Source organism: Hyla sarda, chromosome 9 (genome assembly GCF_029499605.1).
Source record: "Hyla sarda isolate aHylSar1 chromosome 9, aHylSar1.hap1, whole genome shotgun sequence".
Taxonomy (NCBI): Eukaryota; Metazoa; Chordata; class Amphibia; order Anura; family Hylidae; genus Hyla; species Hyla sarda.
In genome coordinates, this window is record NC_079197.1 from 8,138,670 (window position 1) to 8,165,482 (window position 26,813).

General features: G+C 44.0%; 1 protein-coding gene across 3 annotated transcripts in view; it reads left to right on the forward strand.

The window, feature by feature from the left end:
- Positions 1-26,309, forward strand: part of SLC31A1 (solute carrier family 31 member 1) — a 36,203-nt gene extending 9,894 nt beyond the window's left edge. Inside the window, exons 1-5 of one of the 3 annotated variants that reach the window (XM_056538905.1) lie at positions 12,495-12,592; positions 20,859-21,016; positions 21,389-21,461; positions 23,873-24,041; positions 25,757-26,309. In XM_056538905.1, coding sequence (XP_056394880.1) covers positions 20,897-21,016; positions 21,389-21,461; positions 23,873-24,041; positions 25,757-25,958 — 564 coding nt within the window. In that variant the 5' untranslated portion in view covers positions 12,495-12,592; positions 20,859-20,896 and the 3' untranslated portion in view covers positions 25,959-26,309. Of the gene's footprint in view, positions 1-12,494; positions 12,593-19,840; positions 19,948-20,858; positions 21,017-21,388; positions 21,462-23,872; positions 24,042-25,756 lie in introns of those variants that run through there. The other 2 variants (XM_056538906.1, XM_056538904.1) reach the window with 2 other exon arrangements.
- Positions 26,310-26,813: the final 504 nt, after the last annotated feature.

The following is a 26,813-nucleotide window of genomic DNA, read 5'->3' on the forward strand; positions in this document are numbered from 1 at the left end:
AGAAGATAAGAAGGTAGGGAAGTCTGCAAAAAGTAGGTAGGGTTCCCCCCTATTAGGAAGAAGCCCCCAGAAAATATGTCTCACCTTTTCTTCTTCTCCGATGCCGAGACTTCTGCATCCTCCTCTCTGTTAGTAGTACAGGACCTATTCCTGCAAGCTGGAGTGGTGCAGGACCTGCCGCATGAATGGCAGGTCCTGCACCACTCCGGATAAAAGAGTGAATGGGGAAGAGGCCTTAGCACGAGAGTGAAGGTGAGAGGGATTCTTTGCCTACTGATGACGCGGTGTCCATGCGATCTGCAGGGATCTGGATGGATCGGAGACTCCTACGAACGCCCTGTAGGTCACTGATACTAGTGTCTGTATCGGGATGTCCCTAGTTTAGAATATTCTATATTATCAAATGATCAACAAAACTGACCGCCCCAGCCAAACTGAAGGTGCAGTAAACAGATGTATATGTATTCCATCAGATATTCAATGTTACAAAGCAAAACAAAAAACTGACACGTTTCACGTCTTCCTGACCCATAGTCATGGCAACATGACAGGGTCAGGAAAACACGAAACGTGTCACCTATTTGTATATTTATTGCATCAGATATTAAACGTTCCAAAACAAAAAGGTGACTCGTTACGGGTCTTCCTGAACCGGCCATGTTTTTATGACTATGGGTCAAGAAACCCAAAACATGTCAGGATTTCTTGCATTGTAACGTTGGCTGTATATTTATTGCATCAGATATCCAACGTTAAAAAAACAAACACGTTGGATATCTGATGCAATCCAACGTTACAAAGCAAGAAGTACCGAACATGTTTTGGGTCTTCCTGACCCATAGTCATAACAACATGCCAGGGTCAGGAAGACCCGAAATGTCTCACTTTTTTCTTTTCTTTTTGTGTAACATTGTATATCTGATGCAATACATATACATCCAATGTTACAAAGCAAGAAATCCCCGACACGTTTCGGGTCTTCTTGACCCATAGTAATGACATCGTGCCAGTGTCAGGAAGACCCCAAAACGCATCACCTTTTTGTTTTGGCACATTGGATATCTGATACAATACATATACATCCAATGTTACAAAGCAATAAGCCCCGACACATTACGGGTCTTCCAGACCCATAGTCATGACAACATGCCAGGAAGACCCGAAACGCGTCGTTTCCTGCTTTGTAACATTTTATATCTGATGCAATAAACAAACATCCTTCAGTTTGCTGAAGATTCCTTTCCTGGTATTCCGTAATGTGCCAGCCCACGTGTTTGCACAGCCGATGGCATGGACATTGCGCCCGGCTTGTTTTGCTTGGCTCCCGCTGTGTTTGTTGTAGCATTTGCTTTTCTCATTATATCTTTTTATTCCTCAAACACAGAACGGATTTGATCACTACAGCGGATTTTATCACCCGATCCGCTGTATATAAATGCAGAAAGAAACGTCTATACACAATGCACATGTAGAAGGACAGTATGAATGATCATTGTCTGCTTTTGGGAAATAAATAAATAATAAATAAATATATTTAAAATATAATAATTGTTTTCACCCTGTAAAAAAAAAAAAAAAAAAATTAATTAAAAAAAAAATTAAAAATAAGAGGAAATAATTTTTTTTTTTTTTTCTAATTCCACAAAAAGCTATTTCCTTCCAAAGAAATCTGAAAGTCATAAAGCTTAGTCAGAGTCATGTGATTTATGCTTAGGGGTCACATGATTGTCAGATTGTATGGCAGATCACACAGACTTTCTGTGCCCTGAGAGCATGGCTGCCCCTTTTTAAGAGCTGGTAGTAAGAGCTGCAGTCTATATACCAGTGGTCTCCAAACTGTGGTCCTCCAGCTGTTGCAAAACTACAACTCCCAGCAGGCCCGGACAGCCAACGGCTGTCCGGGCATGCTGGGAGTTGTAGTTTTGCAACAACCGTCTTATTCAATGGAAATCATATGTTTCCACTAAGGCTCCACAAAATATCGCAATCCCAATCGAATCGCGATAATTGGAAATTGCGATATAACGATTCCGCGCTTCACAAAATTTAGCGATTATGCTTGGAGTGGAAACGGGGAGACTCACGCCGGAGGCCGCACAGCATGGGAGCCGCCGCTCCCCGCTCCGGTCCCATTGGTGGCTGTATTCTCATCCTCCAGGAAGCGCGGTCCGGCCAATCCGGCGAGAGTTTTACTGTTTCCCCTCCCAGCAGTGCCGAACGCTGGGAGGAGGTTAACCCCACCATGAATGGCTGCTGTTTATAAATGGCGCAGCCGTGCGGCAGGTGTATAAAGCAGGAGCTAAGCTCACTTCATAGTGGCTAATGCCGGCCATAACCGATCCGAGTGATGTCCGGCATTAACCATTTAGATGCTGCGATCAAAGTTGATTGCGGCGTCTAAAATGCCAAAAACACATGCTGGTAGCTCAGTGGAGCTGATCGGGACACACGCGGCAAAACCCACAGAATAGGGGTTAAGATGTCTGATTGCGGGGGATTAGACATGAAATGGGGGAATTTCACCATTTGGTTTATTATATCGCAATATTTACCTCCATAATCGCAATTGCACATTTTTCCCAAATCGTGCAGCCCTAGTTTCCACATAGACCACAGCCCTGATTGTTTAATGCAAGTTTGTCGGAAAGGCTCAAGTTACTGAACCAGTGGGCTCAAAGTCCACCCAGGCCAAGAGATCCTCTCCCTGTGTCATCCTGCCCGGGGAACCTCAACAAATATGTCCGCATTTCAACTATGATCAGATCGGCGCCTATTGTTTTACACTCCGGCTCAGTGGTCACAAACAAGGAGAAACCTCATTACCCAAATTAACCGGTAACTGGGCTGAACAATAGGGATTGATATATACAATAATATACCGTAACTACTATAATACTGCTCCTATATACAAGAATATAGCTACTATAATACTGATCCTATATACAAGAATATAACTACTATAATACTGCTCCTATATACAAGAATATAGCTACTATAATACTGATCCTATATACAAGAATATTACTACTATAATACTGCCTCCTATATAGAAGAATATAACTACTATAATACTGATCCTATATACAAGAATATTACTACTATAATACTGCTCCTATATAGAAGAATATAACTACTATAATACTGCTCCTATATACAAGAATATAACTACTATAATACTGCTCCTATATACAAGAATATAACTACTATAATACTGCTCCTATATACAAGAATATAACTACTATAATACTGTCCCTATATACAAGAATATAACTACTATAATACTGCCTCCTATATACAAGAATATAACTACTATAATACTGCTCCTATATACAAGAATATAACTACTATAATACTGCCCCTATATACAAGAATATAACTACTATAATACTGCCCCTATATACAAGAATATAACTACTATAATACTGCCCCTATATACAAGAATATAACTACTATAATACTGGTCCTATATACAAGAATATAACTACTATAATACTGCTCCTATATACAAGAATATAACTACTATAATACTGCCCCTATATACAAGAATATAACTACTATAATACTGCTCCTATATACAAGAATATTACTACTATAATACTGCTCCTATATACAAGAATATAACTACTATAATACTGCTCCTATATACAAGAATATAACTACTATAATACTGCTCCTATATACAAGAATATAACTACTATAATACTGCCTCCTATATACAAGAATATATCTACTATAATACTGTTCCGATATACAAGAATATAACTACTATAATACTGCTCCTATATACAAGAATATAACTACTATAATACGGCCCTTATGTAGAAGAATATACAGGTGAGCAGGCACCAGGTGAGATATAATCTCTATTACTGGATTTAATCCTGTGTCTTGGCTCCTGCGGTGAAGTTGTCTTTTCCTTTTCCTCACGGATCCTTTTTTTTCCTTGTTCCTTCTCCAGGTCCAGTAACTAGTAAGCCATGTGTGACTATTGGGTGGCAGAAATCAGGTTCTCTCTATTTACCTTGAAGTTAGCAGACGCCGTTTGGGCCTTGTGGGCGTCATTTTATATTTTATCACTGTTTTTTTATTAAATTTAATTAAATAAATACTTCAATAGATTAATTTAAAATTGACCAATAAATGTGGCCATTTCCATGTGTTTCCTAACCAGGGTGCCTTCAGCTGTTGCAAAACTACAACTCTCAGAATGCACACTGCTTTAGATGAGGACAATTGACCACCCAGCTTTTCTGAGATGCTGAATGGCTTTTGCCTTGTTTCCTGGATCCCATGTATGTCCTTTTGTTTATCAGTCATGTCATGGTTAATAATTAGCGGCTGTATTGCTGATTTGCGACGACTTTCGCTTTACTTCCTGAGACTTTGAACATCCATAAACCTGATGTAATTGGAGGAGCGAATATATAGACACGTGACCACCTATATATTTTAAAACTATTCAATTTTATTATTTATTTATTTAATTTGAATGTGTTTGTTTTGTGTTTTTAGTAATATAACCCATAAGTTTTGTGGCGATAATATAGACACGTGGCCACCTGGGCTAGGGGAAAAAATGTGCCCAGGGCTGCCCTCTCTGTATCCGGTCACTTGGCTTTGTTTTATTTATTTACTATTATCATTATTATTTATTTTATTAATGTAATTTTTATTATTATTATTATTATTTTTTTTTTATTATATTATTGTTTTTGTGTATATTTTTGTGCTCCTAGTAACCTAAGCATATGTTTAGTGGTGCAACTTTTTTAATGGTTGTGCATCTTTTATTTAAATGATTTATTTATTTTATTTACTGTTTTTTTTTTAACGGATCTAAAATGGACAGATGTCAGCAGAGAGCTCTGTGTTCCAAAAAGAAAAGAATTTCCTCTGCAGTATTCAGCAGCTAATAAGTACTGGAAGGATTAAGATTTTTTAATAGAAGTAATTTACAAATCTGGTTAACTTTCTGGCACCAGTTGATTTAAGAAAAAAAAAAATTTCACTGGAGTACCCCTTAATGGGTTCCCTTATGCATCCTTTCTCATCAGTTACTGTCAGTTATTGGTTTTGTCCGTTATTTTGTCAGGAGAAATGACGCTGCTTGCACTAATTCTTTCCCTGTCAAAAATAAGCGGCCGTTATAAATTTAACATAGTCAATGGATGACTGACCATAAGCATCATCCGCTATGCTCCATTATTTTATCTTCCGTTATGATCCGTTATTGCTATTGAGCATGCTCAGTAAAGTCTCACAACCAGGGTGGGTTAAAAATGGGTTACATTTAAAGGGGTACTCCGGTGGAAAACCTTTTATTTATTTTTTATTTTTTTTAACTGATGCCAGAAAAATTAAACTGATTTGTTAATTACTTCTATTGAAAAATCTTAATCCTTCCAAAACTTATTAGAAGCTGTATACTGCAGAGGAAATTCTTTTGTTTTGGGATTTCTTTTGTCACAAGCACAGTGCTCCCTGCTGACACCTCTGTCCATTTTAGGAACTGTCCAGAGCAGGAGTAAAATCCCCATAGCAAACATGTGCTGCTCTGGACAGTTCCTAAAATGGACAGCGGTGTCAGCAGAGAGCACTGTGCTCGTGATAAGAAATCCAAAAATAAAAGAATTTCCTCTGTAGTATTCAGCCGCTAATGAGTACTGGAAGGATTAAGATTTTTTAATTTACAAATCTGTTTTACTTTCTGGCACCAGTTGATTTAAGAGACATTTTTTTCCCCCCCACCGGAGTACCCCTTTAACAGACTAACAGTTAAAAACTGATGAAAAAATTGACAGAAACTGATTACAGGCGTTCATAATGTTTTTGCAGAATATCCCTTAAAATAACGGACATCTGACATCAGTTTTAAAACGTCATGACCGTTTTTTTATTTGATCCGTTATTCTTTAATAACTGGTGTATAACGGGGCGGCTCCTAACAGTAGTGTGAACCTAGCCTAAGGGGTACATCTCTCAAGAAGAGGATTTTAATGGCCATGGAACTTTTTATAAACTCATTTAGTTGCCCTACTTTATACAACTTTTTTTATTTGCCTTTTTCTTTATAGCGATGTCAGTTCTCATTAATTACGGCTAAAGATTTTTTTTTTTTTTTTTTTTCAAAGTGTTTTTCTGGGAGAATTCTGGGTAATTGTGGGATAATAAAAAAATAAAAAAGATCCTTGGCCCTTCTGCCTTGCACCTTCGAGATACGTCGACGACGTTTCCATTGAGTTTAATGGCAGCAGTAAAAGTTTATGACTCTGACCTGGGTCAAATTGGGGCGTTGTGCAGAAATTCATGGACATTAGGAAATATTTGGGGTTAGTGTTGGTCCAGATGGTGGTGAACGGGGTGAAATTTAGTTGGTGGGTGTGTGGGGGGGGGGGGACGGGACCTCACATATAGGAGAGATGGTTGTGCATGTGTGATGCCTTCTTCACTGATGTCCACGGATGGTATCGAGACAGCCAGCAAATATGGCCGCCACTTCTTGGCTGAATGGAATCATTGTAAGACCACCAAGGTGGCGGAGGAGCCTCTAGGCCAGTGGTCTCCAAACTGGACCTCCAGATGTTGCAGAACTACTGGAGGTCCACAGTTTGAAGACCTAGACTCTAGATCACTGGACCTTCAGCTGTTGCAAAACTACAACTCCCAGCATGCCCGGACAGCCAACGGCTGTCCGGGCATGCTGGGGGTTGTAGTTTTGCAACCGCTGGAGGTCAACAGTTTGGAGACCTAGGGTCTGGGCTAGGGGTCTCCAACCTGCAGATGTTGCAAAACTACAACTCCCAACGGCTGTCCGGGCATGCTGGGAGTTGTAGTTTTACAACACTGGAGGTCTGCAGGTTGAAAACCACTGGTCTAGGCATGCTGGGAGTTGTAGTTTTGCAGCCGCTGGAGGCCAACAGTTTGGAGACCTAGGGTCTAGGCCAGTGGTCTCTAACCTGCGGACCTCCAGATGTTGCAAAACTACAACTCCCAACAGCTGTCCGGGCATGCTGGGAGTTATAGTTTTGCAACATCTGAAGGTTCGCAGGTTGAAAACCACTGGTCTAGACATGCTGGGAGTTATAGTTTTGCAACATCTGGAGGTCCGCAGGTTGAAAATCACTGGTCTAGGCCATTGGTCTCAAAACTGGACCTCTAGATGTTGCAAAACAACTGGAGGTCCACAATTTGGAGACCTGGAGTCTGGGTCACTAGAGCTTCAGCTGTTGAAAAACTACAACTCCCAGCATGCCCAAACAGTCGTTAGTTTGTAGATCTAGGGTCTGGGCCAGCGGTCTCCAAACTGGACCTCCAGATGTTGCAGAAATGCTGGAGGTCCACAGTTTGGAGACCTAGGGTCTAGGACAATGGACTTTCAGCTGTTGCAAAACTACAACTACAGCGCGTTGGCTGTCCGGGAATTCTGGGAGTTGTAGTTTTTTAACAGCTGGAGGTCTACAGTTTGGAGCTCTAGGCTCTCAGTCCTGGGGGGAACATATCCCATTTGTCCCTGGTGGTTAAAAATGGAACCCATGTATGATCCCGTCTTCTTATATATATACCCATTCACAATCTGTGCGTCTGGTATAATGAGGCGTCTTAGTGAATGGTGTAACGTCCGTGTAATGCTGACTCGGGGAAAACTCGTGCACCATAAAGAATTGCTGATAACATTGTTCCCTCGTACGAAGGTGAATACATTGTTAATAGACAACCTGTCCTATCTGTACAATGTCAATAGCTTCTTCGCCGCTCCTCAAGTGTCGCATTTACCCCACATAGATAAGAGCGCACTTTCTATAGTGTCAGACTATATGGGGGGGGGGGGCAATGTCCATTCTTTCTGTCGAGGCCGGAATGGGAATTTCCACTGCAGATGTTTACATGGCGGAACAGTATCTCATTGATAACAACTGAATTCCTGAGCTTAATTTTTCCATTCCGCCATGTGAACGAGGCCTAAGGGTTCAACAATTTTCTCAAAATTAACCGGAAATGGCGCCAACATTCAGTTTCTCGTTGGAAGTGCCATCGCGGATCTTCCAACGTGTGAAATTCCCATTGAAATCAGTGGCTGCTGCAACAGAGAATCCGTAATATGGACGGGGCCCACTGGTATCTCTGCTCCCGGTCTCCACCTTACTCCACTTACTGGTGCTGGGGGTCAGTACGTCTCCTATTGACCTCCAGCACCGGTGTCCTGCCTCAGCCAGTGATTGGAGGGATGGCAGCTCTAGGACAAGTCCTGGTTGTTCCTTGTTCCTCCATATAAGAATTATGGAGACCTCTGAGCTCTTGAGAACGTTCAATGCAGCAGAAATGTTTTTGTCTCCTTAAGATTTTCGCCTCTACACAATTCTGTATGAGCTCTACATGCATTACTTTCCACCTCCTGGCTTTGTTTAAAGGGGTACTCCAAAGGCTAGGGGATAACAAGTCTGATCGCGGGGGACGGGCCACTAGGACCCCCGACAATCTCCGACGATCTGAACACGGCAGCCAGGGGCTTCATGCCATGCCCCCTCTATTCTTGTCTATGGGAGGGGGCGGGAAGGCAAGTGCTCAACCATCACGCCCCCTTCCATAGACATGAATAGAGGGGACGTGACGGCTGTGGTCACCCATTATGGGGCACAGAGTGGAGTTCGCTCCGTGCTTTGGATTACAGGGTGCCACGCTGGAGATGGCTGGGGGTCCCAGCGGCGGGACCCCTGCAATCAGACATGTCTAGTGGCAGCGTAACTGTCTGTCTGTCTGTCTGTCTGTCTGTGTCTCTCTCATTTATCTATATTGTTTATTATTATTTATTCTTAAAAAAAGCATTGTCCTGTCTCTGAGCTCTACAGGCAGTCCTTCCCCTTCTCATGGCTCAGTTTTAAATCTGATATGCGTTGTCAGCTGGGAGACCTTATATAGCCAGGGCTGTGTATTCCCCGATCCTGTCACTGAGCTCTACAGGCACTCCTTTCCTCATCATGGATTGGTCTTTGTTCTGATATACGTTGTCAGCTGTGAGACCTTATATACACAGGGTCGTTGCCTCCTAAAATCCCGTCTGAGCTCTACAGGCACTCCTTTCCTCATCATGGCTTGCTTTTTGCTCTGATATACGTTGTCAGCTGTGAGACCTTATATACACAGGGCCGTTGCCTCCTCAAATCCTGTCTGAGCTCTACAGGCAGTCCTTTCCTTCTCATGGCTTGGTTTTTGCTCTGATATACGTTGTCAGCTGTGAGACCTTTTATATACACAGGGCCGTTGCCTCCTCAAATCCTGTCTGAGCTCTACAGGCAGTCCTTTACTCCTCATGACTTGGTGTTTGCTCTGATATACGTTGCCAGCTGTGAGACCTTTTATATACACGGGGCCGTTGCCTCCTCAAATCCTGTCTGAGCTCTACAGGCAGTCCTTTCCCTCTCATGACTTGGTGTTTGCTCTGATATACGTTGCCAGCTGTGAGACCTTTTATATACACGGGGCCGTTGCCTCCTCAAATCCTGTCTGAGCTCTACAGGCAGTCCTTTCCCGCCTCATGACTCGGTTTTTGCTCTGAAATGCGTTGCCAGCTGCGAGACCTTTATATAGACAGGGCTGCGTCTTCCCATATCATATCCAATCCAATCGGCAAGAAATTTGCTAAAATCTCAAAAATTTTGTTTTCACTTATGGGGCATTGAGTAAGAATGATTGGGGGGGGGGGGGGGGAGAGACACTTGGATTTTGTTTTTAGCCGCAACATAACAAAACGTGTGAAAAGGGTCTGAATACTTTCTGAATGCACTGTCGATATGTTTGTTGGTGCTTCCCAACCTGGGTGCCTCCTGCTGTTGCAAAAGTACAACACCCAGCATGCCCAGACAGCCGTTGGCTGTCTGGGCATGCTGGGAGTTGTACTTTTGCAACAGCTGGAGGCACCCTGGTTGGGGAAACACAGATATGTGCTGCTTCTTGCAGTGACAGATGTTTCCCGGTGGCTCCTGATGCAGGAAATAACCTTTTTTTTTTTTTTTTTTACATCGGTCGTGTTTCTGACTCGCGGAATCTCCGTGTTCTGCCAAAAGTTTTGCGCTGTTTGCCTACACTTACTGTGTAGTGTGTACCTTTTGGGAACGTCCGGGCGGATTGTCGTGTGCAGGAGCTCGAGCCCGTCACGTATCAAGGAAGAGAAGAGCGAGGTGAAATTGGATTTTTAAAGGGGCCACATGCAGATACATTACGAATGAATGGATAGACGCACACACTGCGCCATTTAATCATGAATGTGGAGCCTTTAAAAATTGTAAAATTTGTATAGATCCAAATGAGATCTAATATATCATAATAGAAATGCAGAAGAGTGAAAAAAAAACACCCCAAAAAAAGCTTATTTTTTTCATATATAATCCTTTGTAATTTTTATTTTTTTATTTTTTAGGGAATCTTGGCGTCTTTTTCTCCCGTGGGCTTTGTTCAGACGGCAGAATTTCCGTGCAGAATTCTGCTGGAAATTCCGTCGAAATTTACTGTACGTTCACTTCAGTGGAATTTCCGCCGTCCTATTTTAGCGGAAATCTGCATTTCAGCTGTGTGACTGGAAGACCAGTATTATATTTTGCAGAATTCCGCGGCAGAATCCCATTGAAGTCAGTGGGGCTTGAATTTCATCCGAAATTCCATATTCTGAAAACAAAGAAATTCAGCCCAAATTCCATGCAAATTCTGCAGGAATTTGTGTGGAATTGTGGAAATTCTGCCGTCTAAACGTAGCCATAGACTTCTCTTGGAGGACGAAAAAGTGGCAAGGGGGGTTTGGTTTTGGCTTTTCTTCTGGCGTTGTTTTTCAGTTGAAATAAATTAAAATAAAAAAATGTAAAAGAAAAATAAAAAATGCCAAGAAGCAATGCTGGGAATATATTATTTTTTGGAATTTTACTCTGTCTGTCTGTCTCTGTGTCTGTCTGTCTGTGTCTCGGTGTCTGTGTCTCGGTGTCTGTCTCGGTGTCTGTCTCGGTGTCTGTCTCGGTGTCTGTCTCGGTGTCTGTCTCGGTGTCTGTCTCTGTGTCTGTCTCTGTGTCTGTCTCTGTGTCTGTCTCTGTGTCTGTCTCTGTGTCTGTCTCTGTGTCTGTCTCTGTGTGTGTCTCTGTGTGTGTCTCTGTGTGTGTCTCTGTGTGTCTCTGTGTGTGACTCTGTGTGTGTCTCTGTGTGTGTCTCTGTGTGTGTCTCTGTGTCTGTCTCTGTGTGTGTCTCTCTGTCTGTCTGTCTCTGTGTCTCTTTGTGTGTGTCTCTGTGTGTGTGTCTCTGTGTCTGTCTCTGTGTGTGTCTCTGTGTCTCTGTGTCTGTCTCTGTGTGTGTCTCTGTGTCTTGGTGTCTGTCTCTGTGTGTGTCTCTGTGTGTGTGTCTCTGTGTCTGTCTCTGTGTCTGTCTGTCTCTGTCTCGGTGTCTGTCTCTGTGTCTCTGTGTCTGTGTCTCTGTGTCTGTGTCTCGGTGTCTGTCTCTGGGTGTCTGTCTCTGGGTGTCTGTCTCTGGGTGTCTGTCTCTGGGTGTCTGTCTCTGGGTGTCTGTCTCTGGGTGTCTGTCTGTCTGTCTCTGGGTGTCTGTCTGTCTGTCTCTGGGTGTCTGTCTGTCTGTCTCTGGGTGTCTGTCTGTCTGTCTCTGGGTGTCTGTCTGTCTGTCTCTGGGTGTCTGTCTGGGTGTCTGTCTGTCTGTCTCTGGGTGTCTGTCTGTCTGTCTCTGGGTGTCTGTCTGTCTGTCTCTGGGTGTCTGTCTGTCTGTCTCTGGGTGTCTGTCTGTCTGTCTCTGGGTGTCTGTCTGTCTGTCTCGGTGTCTGTCTGTCTGTCTCGGTGTCTGTCTGTCTGTCTCGGTGTCTGTCTGTCTGTCTGTCTCTGTGTCTCGGTGTCTGTCTCTGTGTCTCGGTGTCTGTCTGTCTGTCTCGGTGTCTGTCTGTCTGTCTCGGTGTCTGTCTGTCTGTCTGTCTCTGTGTCTCGGTGTCTGTCTGTCTCTGTGTCTCGGTGTCTGTCTGTCTGTCTCTGTGTCTCGGTGTCTGTCTGTCTGTCTCTGTGTCTCGGTGTCTGTCTGTCTGTCTCTGTGTCTCGGTGTCTGTCTGTCTGTCTCTGTGTCTCGGTGTCTGTCTGTCTGTCTCTGTGTCTCGGTGTCTGTCTGTCTGTCTCTGTGTCTCGGTGTCTGTCTGTCTGTCTCTGTGTCTGTCTGTCTGTCTCTGTGTCTCGGTGGGTGTCTCGGTGTGTGTGTCTCGGTGTCTGTCTGTCTCGGTGTCTCTCTGTCTGTCTGTCTCTGTGTCTCTGTCTGTCTGTCTGTCTGTCTCTGTCTGTCTGTCTCTGTCTCTTGGTGTCTGTCTCTGTGTGTATATATTATGTATTATAGTTTTTCCTTTTTTCTTTTATCTTCAGTCATTTTAATATATAAGAAGCATTTATGGAGTTAACTCAGTGTCATGTTCCGCCTGTTAGAGATATTGTACATGGGATGTGCCGGGGGCCGCAGGGCCGGTGACGGGTGATGCTCATGTAAATGATGGGGAGGAGTATCTCGGTATCTAAGCCCTTCTTCCTATAGACCTGTCACCCTGGGGATTCATCAGATCCGCTCCTCTCGGCAGGTGAGCATGGATTGTTATAGGAATACTTAGATATTGTTTTTATTTCAAGGGGCAGTGATCTAGTTTTGAGTGCTGGGAGGGGGAGGGGGGGGTCTAATACTTATAGATTGAGATCTGACCGCGGAGAACACCTATATACTACTCTCCCCTTAAAGGGGTACACCGGTGGAAAACATTTATTTATTTATTTATTTATTTATTTATTTATTTATATAAATCAACTGGTGCCAGAAAGATAAACAGATTTGTAAATTACTTCTATTAAAAAATCTTTATCCTTCCAGTATTTTTTAGCAGCTGTATGCTACTGAAGAAATTTTCTTTTTTTATTTCTTTTTTGTCCCTGATACGGGCATCAGGTGTCAGCAGAGAGCACTGTGGACAAGACAAAAAAGAAATTCAAAAAGAAAAGAATTTCCTCTGTAGCATACAGCTGCTAATATGTACTGGAAGGATAAAGATTTTTTTTTTTTTTAGAAATCATTTACAAATCTGTTTAACTTTCTGGTTGATTAAAAAAAAAAAATGTATGTTTTCCACCGGAGTACCCCTTTAACTTACTGGGAGCTATAGGAAGAGCAATGGAAGCTCCACCCTGCAAACAGCTCTATTATCTCAGCATCTTGTCATTATGTGTAATGAGGAGGCTTTAGGGCAATGTTTTCAATTTAGAGAGCCTCCAGCTGTTGCAAAACTACAACTTCCAGAATGCCCAGACAGCTGGAGGCACCCTGGTTGGGAAACACTGCTGTAGGACATCTCTATAATGCGTGTCCTCTCATCTCTCCTGTGTCACATTCATTAGTGTCCTCTCATCTCTCTCCTGTGTCACAGTCATTAGTGTCCCCTCATCTCTCCCGTGTGTCACATTCATTAGTGCCCCTCATCTCTCCCCTGTGTCACATTCATTAGTGTCCTCTCATCTCTCCCCTGTGTCACAGTCATTAGTGTCCCCTCATCTCTCCCCTGTGTCACATGTATTACTGTCCCCTCATCTCTCCCCTGTGTCACATTCATTAGTGTCCCCTCATCTCTCCCCTGTGTCAGTCATTAGTGTCCCCTCATCTCTCCCTGTGTTAGTCATTAGTGCCCCTCATCTCCCTGTCAGTCATTAGTGTCCCTCATCTCTCCCTGTGTCAGTCATTAGTGTCCCCTCATCTCCCCCTGTGTCACAGTCATTAGTGTCCCCTCATCTCCCTGTCAGTCATTAGTGTCCCTCATCTCTCCCTGTGTCAGTCATTAGTGTCCCCTCATCTCTCCCTGTGTTAGTCATTAGTGCCCCTCATCTCCCTGTGTCACAGTCATTAGTGTCCCCTCATCTCTCCCTGTGTTAGTCATTAGTGCCCCTCATCTCCCTGTGTCACAGTCATTAGTGTCCCCTCATCTCTCCCTGTGTTAGTCATTAGTGCCCCTCATCTCCCTGTCAGTCATTAGTGTCCCTCATCTCTCCCCTGTGTCACAGTCATTAGTGCCCCTCATCTCCCTGTGTTAGTCATTAGTGTCCCCTCATCTCCCCCTGTGTCACAGTCATTAGTGCCCCTCATCTCCCTGTGTCACAGTCATTAGTGTCCCCTCATCTCTCCCTGTGTCACAGTCATTAGTGTCCCCTCATCTCTCCCTGTGTCAGTCATTAGTGTCCCCTCATCTCCCCCTGTGTCACAGTCATTAGTGTCCCCTCATCTCCCCTGTGTCAGTCATTAGTGTCCCCTCATCTCCCTGTGTCACAGTCATTAGTGTCCCCTCATCTCCCCTGTGTCAGTCATTAGTGTCCCCTCATCTCCCTGTGTCACAGTCATTAGTGTCCCCTTATCTCCCTGTGTCACAGTCATTAGTGTCCCCTCATCTCCCCCTGTGTCACAGTCATTAGTGTCCCCTCATCTCTCCCTGTGTTAGTCATTAGTGCCCCTCATCTCCCTGTGTTAGTCATTAGTGTCCCCTCATCTCCCCCTGTGTCACAGTCATTAGTGCCCCTCATCTCCCTGTCAGTCATTAGTGTCCCTCATCTCTCCCCTGTGTCACAGTCATTAGTGCCCCTCATCTCTCCCCTGTGTCACAGTCATTAGTGCCCCTCATCTCCCTGTGTTAGTCATTAGTGTCCCCTCATCTCCCCCTGTGTCAGTCATTAGTGCCCCTCATCTCCCTGTGTCACAGTCATTAGTGCCCCTCATCTCCCTGTGTCACAGTCATTAGTGTCCCCTCATCTCTCCCTGTGTCACAGTCATTAGTGTCCCCTCATCTCTCCCTGTGTCAGTCATTAGTGTCCCCTCATCTCCCCCTGTGTCACAGTCATTAGTGTCCCCTCATCTCCCCTGTGTCAGTCATTAGTGTCCCCTCATCTCCCTGTGTCACAGTCATTAGTGTCCCCTCATCTCCCCTGTGTCAGTCATTAGTGTCCCCTCATCTCCCTGTGTCACAGTCATTAGTGTCCCCTTATCTCCCTGTGTCACAGTCATTAGTGTCCCCTCATCTCCCCCTGTGTCACAGTCATTAGTGTCCCCTCATCTCCCCCTGTGTCACAGTCATTAGTGTTCCCTCATCGCTCCCCTGTGTCACAGTCATTAGTGTCCCCTCATCTGCACCACAAAATTCTTAGTTTTAATAAAGCACCTGGGTTTTGCCTAATATAAATTTCTCTCCTTCTGGGACCCCCCATTGATCAGCTGCAATCTATAGGGAAACATGTCTGTAGCGCCACCACAGAGGATATGAAGTATTGCACCCATTGATCAGTGGACTGTGATGGATAGGTCGGGTCCACCTGTAGGTGACAGTCTCCTCTACCAATGATACAGAACTATATGACATCTGCTGGGGATTGTAGTCCTTGTATGTAGAGGCTATGTTCACACTTCGGAATGTCCACACGGAAATTCTCATAGACGGCAATGCATTCCGTGCGAAGCCCTCGGAAAGAAGGAACAGGTTCATACTTTCTGCAGAGATGAAACTCGGAACTTCCGTGGCGGAATTCTGCATGGAAATTCCGCAGGTGTGAACATGGCCGATATGTTTTGCCACCTATGAGCTCCCGGTGACGAATCCTCGGCGTCTATTTTAAGCGTCCGGCTCTCGTTTCCAGTCTTGCTCAATATTGTCCTCTGTTTTCCATTAATGCCGGGTTATGTAATTCTGCTGGCGTCCAGGCGGTAACACCCGGTAGAACCAGTAAGGTCAGTGATACCAGCCGCCATTGCCATGACTACGGTCGCTAACCTCTTTCCTCTCAGTATGGCCATGGTGGTGCCAGAAGTTTTGGTAAAATACTTTACAACCCACCGACCATCACAGGCCTCATATACAAGAACTAGGAAGAGATGTTGTCCATAGCAACCAGTCAGATCACTCAGCTAAAATGTGGTTGCCATGGGCAACATCTCTAATAGTCTCTGCTTTAGTTCTTGTATTTGAGGCCTATGATGGTCGGTGAAATTGCAAAACTACAACACCCAGCATGCCCGGACAGCCGTTGGCTGTCCGGACATGCTGGGTGTTGTCGTTTTGCATCAGCTGGAGGCACACTGGTTGGGAAACACTGACATATAAGGTAGCTCTGGAGTATAATACAGGATATAACTCAGGATCAGTACAAGATAAGTAATGTAATGTATGTACACAGTGACCCCACCAGCAGAATAGTGAGTACAGCTCTGGAGTATAATACAGGATATAACTCAGGATCAGTACAGGATAAGTAATGTAATGTATGTACACAGTGACCTCACCAGCAGAATAGCGAGTACAGCTCTGGAGTATAATACAGGATATAACTCAGGATCAGTACAGGATAAGTAATGTAATGTATGTACACAGTGACCTCACCAGCAGAATAGTGAGTACAGCTCTGGAGTATAATACAGGATATAACTCAGGATCAGTACAGGATAAGTAATGTAATGTATGTACACAGTGATCTCACCAGCAGAATAGTGAGTACAGCTCTGGAGTATAATACAGGATATAACTCAGGATCAGTACAGGATAAGTAATGTAATGTATGTACACAGTGACCTCACCAGCAGAATAGTGAGTACAGCTCTGGAGTATAATACAGGATATAACTCAGGATCAGTACAGGATAAGTAATGTAATGTATGTACACAGTGACCTCACCAGCAGAATAGTGAGTACAGCTCTGGAGTATAATACAGGATATAACTCAGGATCAGTACAGGATAAGTAATGTAATGTATACAGTGACCTCACCAGCAGAATAGTGAGTACAGCTCTGGAGTATAATACAGGATATAACTCAGGATCAGTACAGGATAAGTAATGTAATGTATGTACACAGTGACCTCACCAGCAGAATAGTGAGTACAGCTGTGGAGTATAATACAGGATATAACTCAGGATCAGTACAGGATAAGTAATGTATGTACACAGTGACCTCACCAGCAGAATAGTGAGTACAGCTCTGGAGTATAATACAGGATATAACTCAGGATCAGTACAGGATAAGTAATGTAATGTATGTACACAGTGACCTCACCGGCAGAATAGCGAGTACAGCTCTGGAGTATAATACAGGATATAACTCAGGATCAGTACAGGATAAGTAATGTAATGTATGTACACAGTAACCTCACCAGCAGAATAGTGAGTACAGCTCTGGAGTATAATACAGGATATAACTCAGGATCAGTACAGGATAAGTAATGTAATGTATGTACACAGTGACCTCACCAGCAGAATAGTGAGTACAGCTCTGTAGTATAATACAGGTTATAACTCAGGATCAGTACAGGATAAGTAATGTAATGTATGTACACAGTGACCTCACCAGCAGAATAGTGAGTACAGCTCTGGAGTATAATACAGGATATAACTCAGGATCAGTACAGGATAAGTAATGTAATGTATGTACACAGTGACCTCACCAGCAGAATAGTGAGTACAGCTCTGGGGTATAATACAGGATATAACTCAGGATCAGTACAGGATAAGTAATGTAATGTATGTACACAATGACCCCACCAGCAGAATAGTGAGTACAGCTCTGGAGTATATATGACAGACCTATTGCTTGCTGGGAAACATGTAGAACCTCCTCTGGCGCTGCCCTGTAATGTCTTCCTTCTTGTATGGACGTCGTATGACATCCTGGAGAGCAGTCGGGGACCGGATTCTGTGAATGAAGGGTATATATACTTTATCATGGGGGGTCCGCACAGGGAGAACTTGCCATTATTCTGCTGTATACATTAGGATGTGCCTGACACGGGGGGTTTCTTCAGACTCCGCTGTGACCCCCATAACAGACACAAACATTATTGTGATATCTGAGACATTGTTGTGGATAAATAGATGATCCTTTGTGTGGATTTATCTTCAGGCGGATGTGAAGCTCCAGACTTGATTTAAGTTTATTGTGATATTATGAAATAATTTAATGATTAAAAAGAAAAAATTGTCAGCTACACTTTGGGCAAAATTTATTTTTAATTTGATACAAAGTGTGTTTGGTCCATTGTAATCTGATTAACCTGTGACAGTCCTGACGTGTAAGATGTCCTGATCCACAGCAGAACAGGCCCCGGGCACCGAGCGACCTTCTCTGCATCCAACATATAATCAGGTTATAGAGAAGACCCAGAAATGGTCCTCAGTGTATACACAGCCTGAGGATGGGGACGTGTACAATACTGGTGCCCCACAGTACTACACAGTGACCCCACCAGCAGAATAGTGAGTGCAGCTCTGGAGTATAATACAGGATATAACTCAGGATCAGTACAGGATAAGTAATGTAATGTATGTACACAGTGACCTCACCAGCAGAATAGTGAGTGCAGCTCTGGAGTATAATACAGGATATAACTCAGGATCAGTACAGGATAAGTAATGTAATGTATGTACACAGTGACCTCACCAGCAGAATAGTGAGTACAGCTCTGGGGTATAATACAGGATATAACTCAGGATCAGTACAGGATAAGTAATGTAATGTATGTACACAGTGATCTCACCAGCAGAATAGTGAGTACAGCTCTGGAGTATAATACAGGATATAACTCAAAATCAATAATATAATGTACACCATGGGTGTCAAACATGCGGCCTGGCATCCCTGTGTAGCGAAAAATCTTTTCAGGACACAAGGATGCCCCAGTTACCTCTCTGCGGCCCCGCGTTAATTTTAAAAACGCAGGGGCCGCCGGGAGGTAGCGCAGGCAGGGACATCACTGACGTCCCGTGCGTGCGCCCTTAGAAGAGCGGAGCAGTGAGGAGGACGTGCGCATGGTAAGTCACCAGCGGCGCGTCATCTTCAGAGTTCCGATCACCGCTCCTCTCCAGTCCCGGGACCTACTGCTATGGCCCATCGGCCATAGCAGTAGATCGTGACCCCGGACCGGAGGATTGGTGATCGTAACACTGAAGTGGGGCAGTACACAGGCATACAGCCTCCAGCCATACACTCTATATGGCTGAAGACTGTATGTCTGTGGGGGAACTATACTGCCCACCTAATGTGGGGGAACTATACTGCCCACCTAATGTGGGGGAACTATACTGCCCACCTAATGTGGGGGAACTATACTGCCCGCCTAATGTGGGGGAACTATACTGCCAACCTAATGTGGGGGAACTATACTGCCCGCCTAATGTGGGGGAACTATACTGCCAGCCTAAGGTGGGGGAACTATACTGCCAGCCTAAGGTGGGGGAACTATACTGCCAGCCTAAGGTGGGGGAACTATACTGCCAGCCTAAGGTGGGGGAACTATACTGCCAACCTAATGTGGGGGAACTATACTGCCAGCCTAAGGTGGGGGAACTATACTGCCCACCTAAGGTGGGGGAACTATACTGCCCGCCTAAGGTGGGGGAACTATACTGCCCGCCTAAGGTGGGGGAACTATACTGCCAGCCTAAGGTGGGGGAACATACTGCCAATCTAAGGTGGGGGAACTATACTGCACAGTCTTGTGCAGGGTGGCATGGTCTTGTGCAGGGGGGGGGGGGCATGGGGTCTTGTGCAAAGGGGACATGGGGTGTTGTGCAGGGAGGGTATTTTTTTTTATTATTTTTTAGGCGGCCCACATAAACTTAAACCTTGTTTTTTTTGGCCCATGTTAGCCTTTGAGTGTGACCTGCTTGATGTACACAGTGACTCCGCCTTACAGATGATATAGCGCCCTCATAGGCAGACAAGTCGTCTCTGCTCTTCAGACATCTTATCATCCTCAAAGATCTAATATGGAGTCTGTGCCAGTAAAACACAGAAATCGGGACGTCCTCTGGGGCCGGTGTCTGGTCCTGGACAGATCCTCTGATACGGCTGAATTAGTTTGTTCTGGTCGTCCATGGATGACGTCCAGGTGGAGTCTGCACTTACTCATATATGGGCCAGCAAGGTGAAAATGAAGGAAAACCCATGGATCGGGCTGTTTAGAATTATCACTCCATATAAGGGCTCCTGGGGGGTTGTTTAGAATTATCACTCCATATAAGGGCTCCTGGGGGGTTGTTTAGAATTATCACTCCATATAAGGGCTCCTGGGGGAGTTGTTTAGAATTATCACTCCATATAAGGGCTCCTGGGGGGGTTGTTTAGAATTATCACTCCATATAAGGGCTCCTGGGGGGTTGTTTAGAATTATCACTCCATATAAGGGCTCCTGGGGGGTTGTTTAGAATTAACACTCCATATAAGGGCTCCTGGGGGAGTTGTTTAGAATTATCACTCCATATAAGGGCTCCTGGGGGAGTTGTTTAGAATTATCACTCCATATAAGGGCTCCTGGGGGGGTTGTTTAGAATTATCACTCCATATAAGGGCTCCTGGGGGGTTGTTTAGAATTATCACTCCATATAAGGGCTCCTGGGGGGTTGTTTAGAATTAACACTCCATATAAGGGCTCCTGGGGGGTTGTTTAGAATTATCACTCCATATAAGGGCTCCTGGGGGGTTGTTTAGAATTAACACGCCATACAAGGGCTCCTGGGGGGTTGTTCTCAGCTGTTATAGGGTAAAATATGGTGGATTGGACGTGGTGTCCTGGAGATTTCTCCTGAGTCTCCTGCCCGATCAGCCATTGTTTATTATTTTTATTATCATTGTTGTTATCATTATTAATAATAATATATTTATTATTAATAATGATATCATTATTTTCATCATTATTTATCATTATGTATTTTTATTTATTATTATAATTATCATTATTTATGATCATTTTTCTTTCATTATTAATAATTAATAATACATTTATTGTTTCATAAGTGTTCCTTACGTGAGTGTTGTTGTTTTTTTCCACTTTTATAGGATTTACGGGTGAATAGCTGTTTCTGAAGGTTTCCGAAATGTCCCACGACCACCATACCATGACCACGTCTGACCCGCACACTGGTCACCACCACCCGACTACGACCGGGCACCAACATGGCGGAGATGGAGGCGGCGGCGGTAACATGCATATGATGGTGAGTGTGAAATGGAATGGAGTGAACTACTTACATCCTAGGGAGGAAAGATCAGGGCAGTGGTCTCCATGCCGTTGTCTGGGCATGCTGGGAGTTGTAGTTTTGCAATACCTGGAGGTCCACTGGATAAGGGTATACACTTAATTTTTGACATATCTGTTAGGTTATGCAGCAATTCAAGGCGAGTGGGATGTCAAACGAGCCTTTCAGGAGCCTTGGAAAGCTGGGTGATTAAAAAAAAAATAATAATAAAAAATAAAAAGGTGAGGTAGGTTCTGCTTACTGGTGGGCTCTCCTGGTTAGCATACAGATAGGGAAGCGGTTCACAAGGCGATAACCATTGACGTCTCCCCCCTGTATTTTCCTAAACAGCATATGGTGTTTTATTTCGGCTATGAGAACGTGGAGCTTCTGTTTTCGGGGCTGGTGATCAACTCGCCGGGAGGTCAGTATGTGTCCCATTCCTACATCATAATAAGAGTCATACACTGTAGTAGAGGGCTACGCCAGCCTTTCCTAACCAGGGTGCCTCCAGCTGTTGCAAAACTACAACTCACAGCATGCCCGGACAGCCGATGGCTGTCCGGGCATGCTGGGAGTTGTAGTTTTGCAACGACTGGAGGCACCTTGGTTGGGAATATAGAGCCTGTCACATGACTGAAGATCAGACTTCACATGCTTTGCCTGTAGCCATAGACACACATAGGTCTGCATTGGAACTGTATACATAAAAAAGTTGGAGAAATAATAATAATAATAATACACAGGAGGGATAAAGGGGGAAAGAAATGGCACAGGGGGGGTGTGATGGCATTTTGGCGCAAACAAATTAAAGAAGAAATCACACAATGTGGTGGGTTAAAAGGGGTGATCGGTATCGCTGGGACAGAAATGACAGGTTTATGAATATTGTGTTAACGCCATCCTGCACTTAAAGGGGTACTCCACTGCCCCAGCTTTGGGAAAATTTTTGTTCTGAACGCTGGGTGCGGGCTGCGGGGATCGTGACGTGTCACCACAGGTAAATACAGAAATCGGGACAGAAATTCTGACTGTTAACTACATAACATTGCGCTTTGATGCAAAATTGTATGCAGGCGCCCACAAATGTTAAAGGGGTACTCCTCAGCCCCAGTGTTCGGAACATTTTGCTCTGAACGGTGAGTGCAGGCTGCGGGGGGGTCGTGATGTCAGTCCTTGTTGGGTAACAGGGGGTGATGACCTGAAGAAAAGTTCCTGTTTCCCTCCCAAAGAGTTGCACAGGGGCAGAGATCATCTTTACTTATGATGTGAATTCAAGTAGAGAAAACAGACATGGCCGCACATCCACAAATTGGATTTTGATCTAATCGCTTCTCAGCATAAATTCCAAAACGAACAGGTTGTTATTATACATTTTTGATCAAAAGGTACAAGCCCACTCGCCACGTCAAGGCCACCTATTTAGAGTGGGTCCCTAACGTCCCTAGCATAAAATGGCGTACCATTGGGCAGCGACCACCACCGCCGCGACACAGGTGCCCACAGGGGGAACGACCCACTGGCAGAGCGGTCCCAATGCCACTCAAACCAGTCTATGGGTCGGACCTCCCCACAGACACGGCGCCACGGCAGCAACGGACACCGCACAGCACCACACCAGTGTGAACAAGGTGTAATAGCTCACTTACCATGCTCTCCCAGTCAGACTGAGAGGCTGCTAGGAAAGAAATGGCCCTTGTGTAGCTAACTACTACTTATATAGGTTTGGCAGCCTCCCAGTCTGACTGGGAGAGCATGGTAGGTGAGCGATTACACCTTGTTCACACTGGTGTGGTGCTGTGCGGTGTCCGTTGCTGCCGTGGCGCCGTGTCTGCGGGGGGGTGCGACCCATAGACTGGTTTGAGTGGCATTGGGGCCGCTCTGCCGGTGGGTTGTTCTCCCTGTGGGCGGCGGTGGTGGTCGCCGCTCGGTGCTGCACCATTTTATGCTAGGGACGTTAGGGACCCACTCTAAATAGGTGGCCTTGACGTGGCGAGTGGGCTTGTACTTTTTGATCAAAAATATATATTAGGAATGAGCGAACTTACAGTAAATTCGATTCGTCACGAACTTCTCGGCTCGGCAGTTGATGACTTTTCCTGCATAAATTAGTTCAGCTTTCCGGTGCTCCCGTGGGCTGGAAAAGGTGGATACATTCCTAGGAGACTCTTTCCTAGGACTGTATCCACCTTTTCCAGCCCACCGGAGCACCTGAAAGCTGAACTAATTTATGCAGGAAAAGTCATCAACTGCCGAGCCGAGAAGTTCGTGACGAATCGCATTTACTGTAAGTTCGCTCATCTCTAATTATTATTATATATAAATAATTACCACATTTAATAATTACCATATTTATTATTATTATAAATAATTTTATATATATATATTATTATTATAAATAATTTTATATATATATATATTTTATTACCACATCTATTATTATTAATATTTTTGTGTATATATGTATATGTATGTATATGTGTATATGGAAGATTTCCAGCTCCCAGGTATTTTATACAGTTTATAGACCGATTATTTTTTTGTCTGGGGACAAATGTACAGAATATTTTTCTTTGCTGTATTTTTTTTCCAATCTTATACAATAATCACATATCACATACGTTCTTGGCACAGCAACAGTACAAATGTCTACTCGGCCCTAAAGTCTGTTACAGTGTATCAGTGCAGGTTAGAATGCGGGGGTCACATGACACGGCCATGTTCATCCTGACTGGCACTAAGGTGGGTCATTCAGGGGATCGTCCATAGTTTTTTGTTGTGTTCAGGTCCATATCACGCGCTGATCCCCGTTTCTTTCCCCCCCACGCGCTGTAGAGATGGCGGGGGCCTTCGTGGCCGTGTTTCTGCTCGCCATGTTGTACGAGGGGCTGAAGATTGCACGAGAATCCCTGCTCAGGAAGTCACAAGTCAGTATCCGGTATAACTCCATGCCAGTACCCGGACCCAACGGCACCACCTTAATGGAGACTCACAAGACTGTAGGGTAAGACTAAGGCCTTTATGGGGACCCCCCCCAGAAAACAATAGAAGCAGCTTACTATAAGCACTCCAGGGTTCAGATCAATCCTGCTAGCTCACAGACCCCTCTCAGCTCTATCTGTATACTGCTGCTATCTCTATGGGATCAGGATATATATAGTAGTTATACCTCTCCCCTCCAGCTCTATCTGTATACTGCTGCTATCTCTATGGGATCAGGATATATATAGTAGTTATACACCTCCCCTCCAGCTCTATCTGTATACTGCTGCGGCTATCTCTATGGGATCAGGATATATAGTAGTTATTCACCTCCCCTTCAGCTCTATCTGTATACTGCTGCTATCTCTATGGGGATCAGGATATATAGTAGTTATACACCTCCCCTCCAGCTCTGTCTGTATACTGCTGCTATCTCTATGGGATCAGGATATATAGCATTTATACACCTCCCCTCCAGCTCTATCTGTATACTGCTGCTGCTATCTCTATGGGATCAGGATATATAGTAGTTATACACCTCCCCTCCAGCTGTATCTGTATACTGCTGCTATCTCTATGGGATCAGGATATATAGTAGTTATACACCTCCCCTCCAGCTCTATCTGTATACTGCTATCTCTGAGGTATGGGAGCTATAACATTGCAAAAAAAAATAAGTTAAGATTATTTAAAGGAAAACTGTCAGATATTTTCTCCCGCACTATCCACAGGTATTGGTGGATAGTGCGGGAGACGCTGATTAAAACGAGCCCTACCTTGGTCTGATCCGCGCCACCGTTCGCCCGCAGGATATACACAGAGATTAAAGCTACAATTGCAGGCAAAGGGCGGCGCGGATCAGACCAAGGTAGGGCTCGTTTTAATCAGCGTCTCCCGCACTATCCACCAATACCTGTGGATAGTGCGGGAGAAAATATCTGACAGTTTTCCTTTAAACCCTTCCCTTTTCCCATTTAAAAAAAACAAACCAAAACTGTAAATAAAAACTAAACATATATGGTATCGCCGCGTGCAGAAATGTCTGAATTATAAAAATATCATTAATCAAACCGCACGCTCAATGGCGTACACGCAAAAATTCCAAAGTCCAAAATAGCGTATTTTTGGTCACTTTTTATATCTTGAAAAAATGAATAAAAAGCGATCAAAAAGTCCGATCAATACAAAAATGGTACCGCTAAAAACTTCAGATCACGGCGCAAAAAATGAGCCCTCATACCGGCCCATACGCGGAACAAATTAAAAAGTTATAGGGGTCAGAAGATGACAATTTAAAACGTATAAATGTAGTTATGATTTTTTCCAGACGTACGACAAAATCCAACCTATATAAGTAGGGGATCATTTTAACCGTATGAACCTAGAGAATAATGAGGTCATTTATTTATTTATTTATCTTTTACCGAAAAATGTTCTGCGTAGAAACGGAAGCCCCCAAAATGTACAAAATTGCATTTTGTCGCACATTGATTTATTTATTTTTTTCATTTACCCGTTACCCAGATTTTTGGGTAAAATGACTGACGTCATTACAAAGTAGAATTGGTGGCGCAAAAAAGAAGCTGCCATATGGATTTTTAGGTGCAAAATTTTAAGAATTATGAAAAGTGGAAAAAACGAAAGTGGGGAAAAAACGGGGTCCTTAAGGGGTTAAGTTTCTTATTATGGAGCCACATTTGATTTGCTAATGGTTTCTTTTCTTCACCTCTACCGCAGACAGCAGATGATCAGCCTCCCCCACCTGTTCCAGACTTTTCTTCACGTCATTCAGGTGGTGGTCAGCTACTTCCTCATGTTAATATTCATGAGCTACAACGCCTACCTGTGCATCGCGGTGGCGGCAGGCGCTGGAACTGGATACTTCTTCTTCAGCTGGAAGAAGGCGGTGGTGGTGGATATAACCGAACATTGCCATTAACAAAGAGCCACCCGCGACCCCCCCCCCCCCCCCCCTGTGGGTTTAGGCGACGGGACATCGGGTGATGCCGGCAAAATAGCTCCACCTCCTCCAGAGACGATGAGTGACCAACACAACAAACTCCTCCAATGCCTTTTTTTTTTTTTTTAAATCTTAGTTTTGATACCACATCTGTAATTCATGTCGATGTCCTGTAGTCAAGGATCAGTGGATTTCTTATGGAGCGTTCCTTGAAGATCTTATGCTGTTTCATGCTAATTATGGCCCCGATTAGGAAAAATTTAGTAATATAAATCACCTAGGTCATTGTTTTCCCAACCAGGGTGCCTCCAGCTGTTGCAAAACTACAACTCCCAGCATGCCCGGACAGCCGAAGGCTGTCCGGGCATGCTGGGAGTTGTAGTTCTGCAACAGCTGGAGTCACCCTGGTCGGGGACACACTAACATACGCTATCCAATCCTTATATGAGCTGAAAGCCCCTCCCCTGCAGAGCCCTGCCCCAATGGGAGCAGCGCAATCATGTTTTTTTTTTAATATACAAGCCCCTCCCATGCCTAGCACCACCCCCAAGGAACATCCTAAGATCTCAATTTGCTCATTTTGACAATTAGGCACAGAATTGATCAATAGAATGGAGAACTAATGAAGTTGTCACGTAGGTGACTAATATAGATTGCAGAAATCTTTTTTTTTTTTTTCTTTTAAAGTTTCACCGTTTTATTTAAAATCTTTTACTTTGTTTTTATGTATTTTTTTATTTTTAGTAAAAATGGAAACATTTTATTTTATGAAATGTTAGATTTTGTTTTCCTTTTTCAATAGTTGAAGCCTCAAAAAAAAAAAAAATATATATA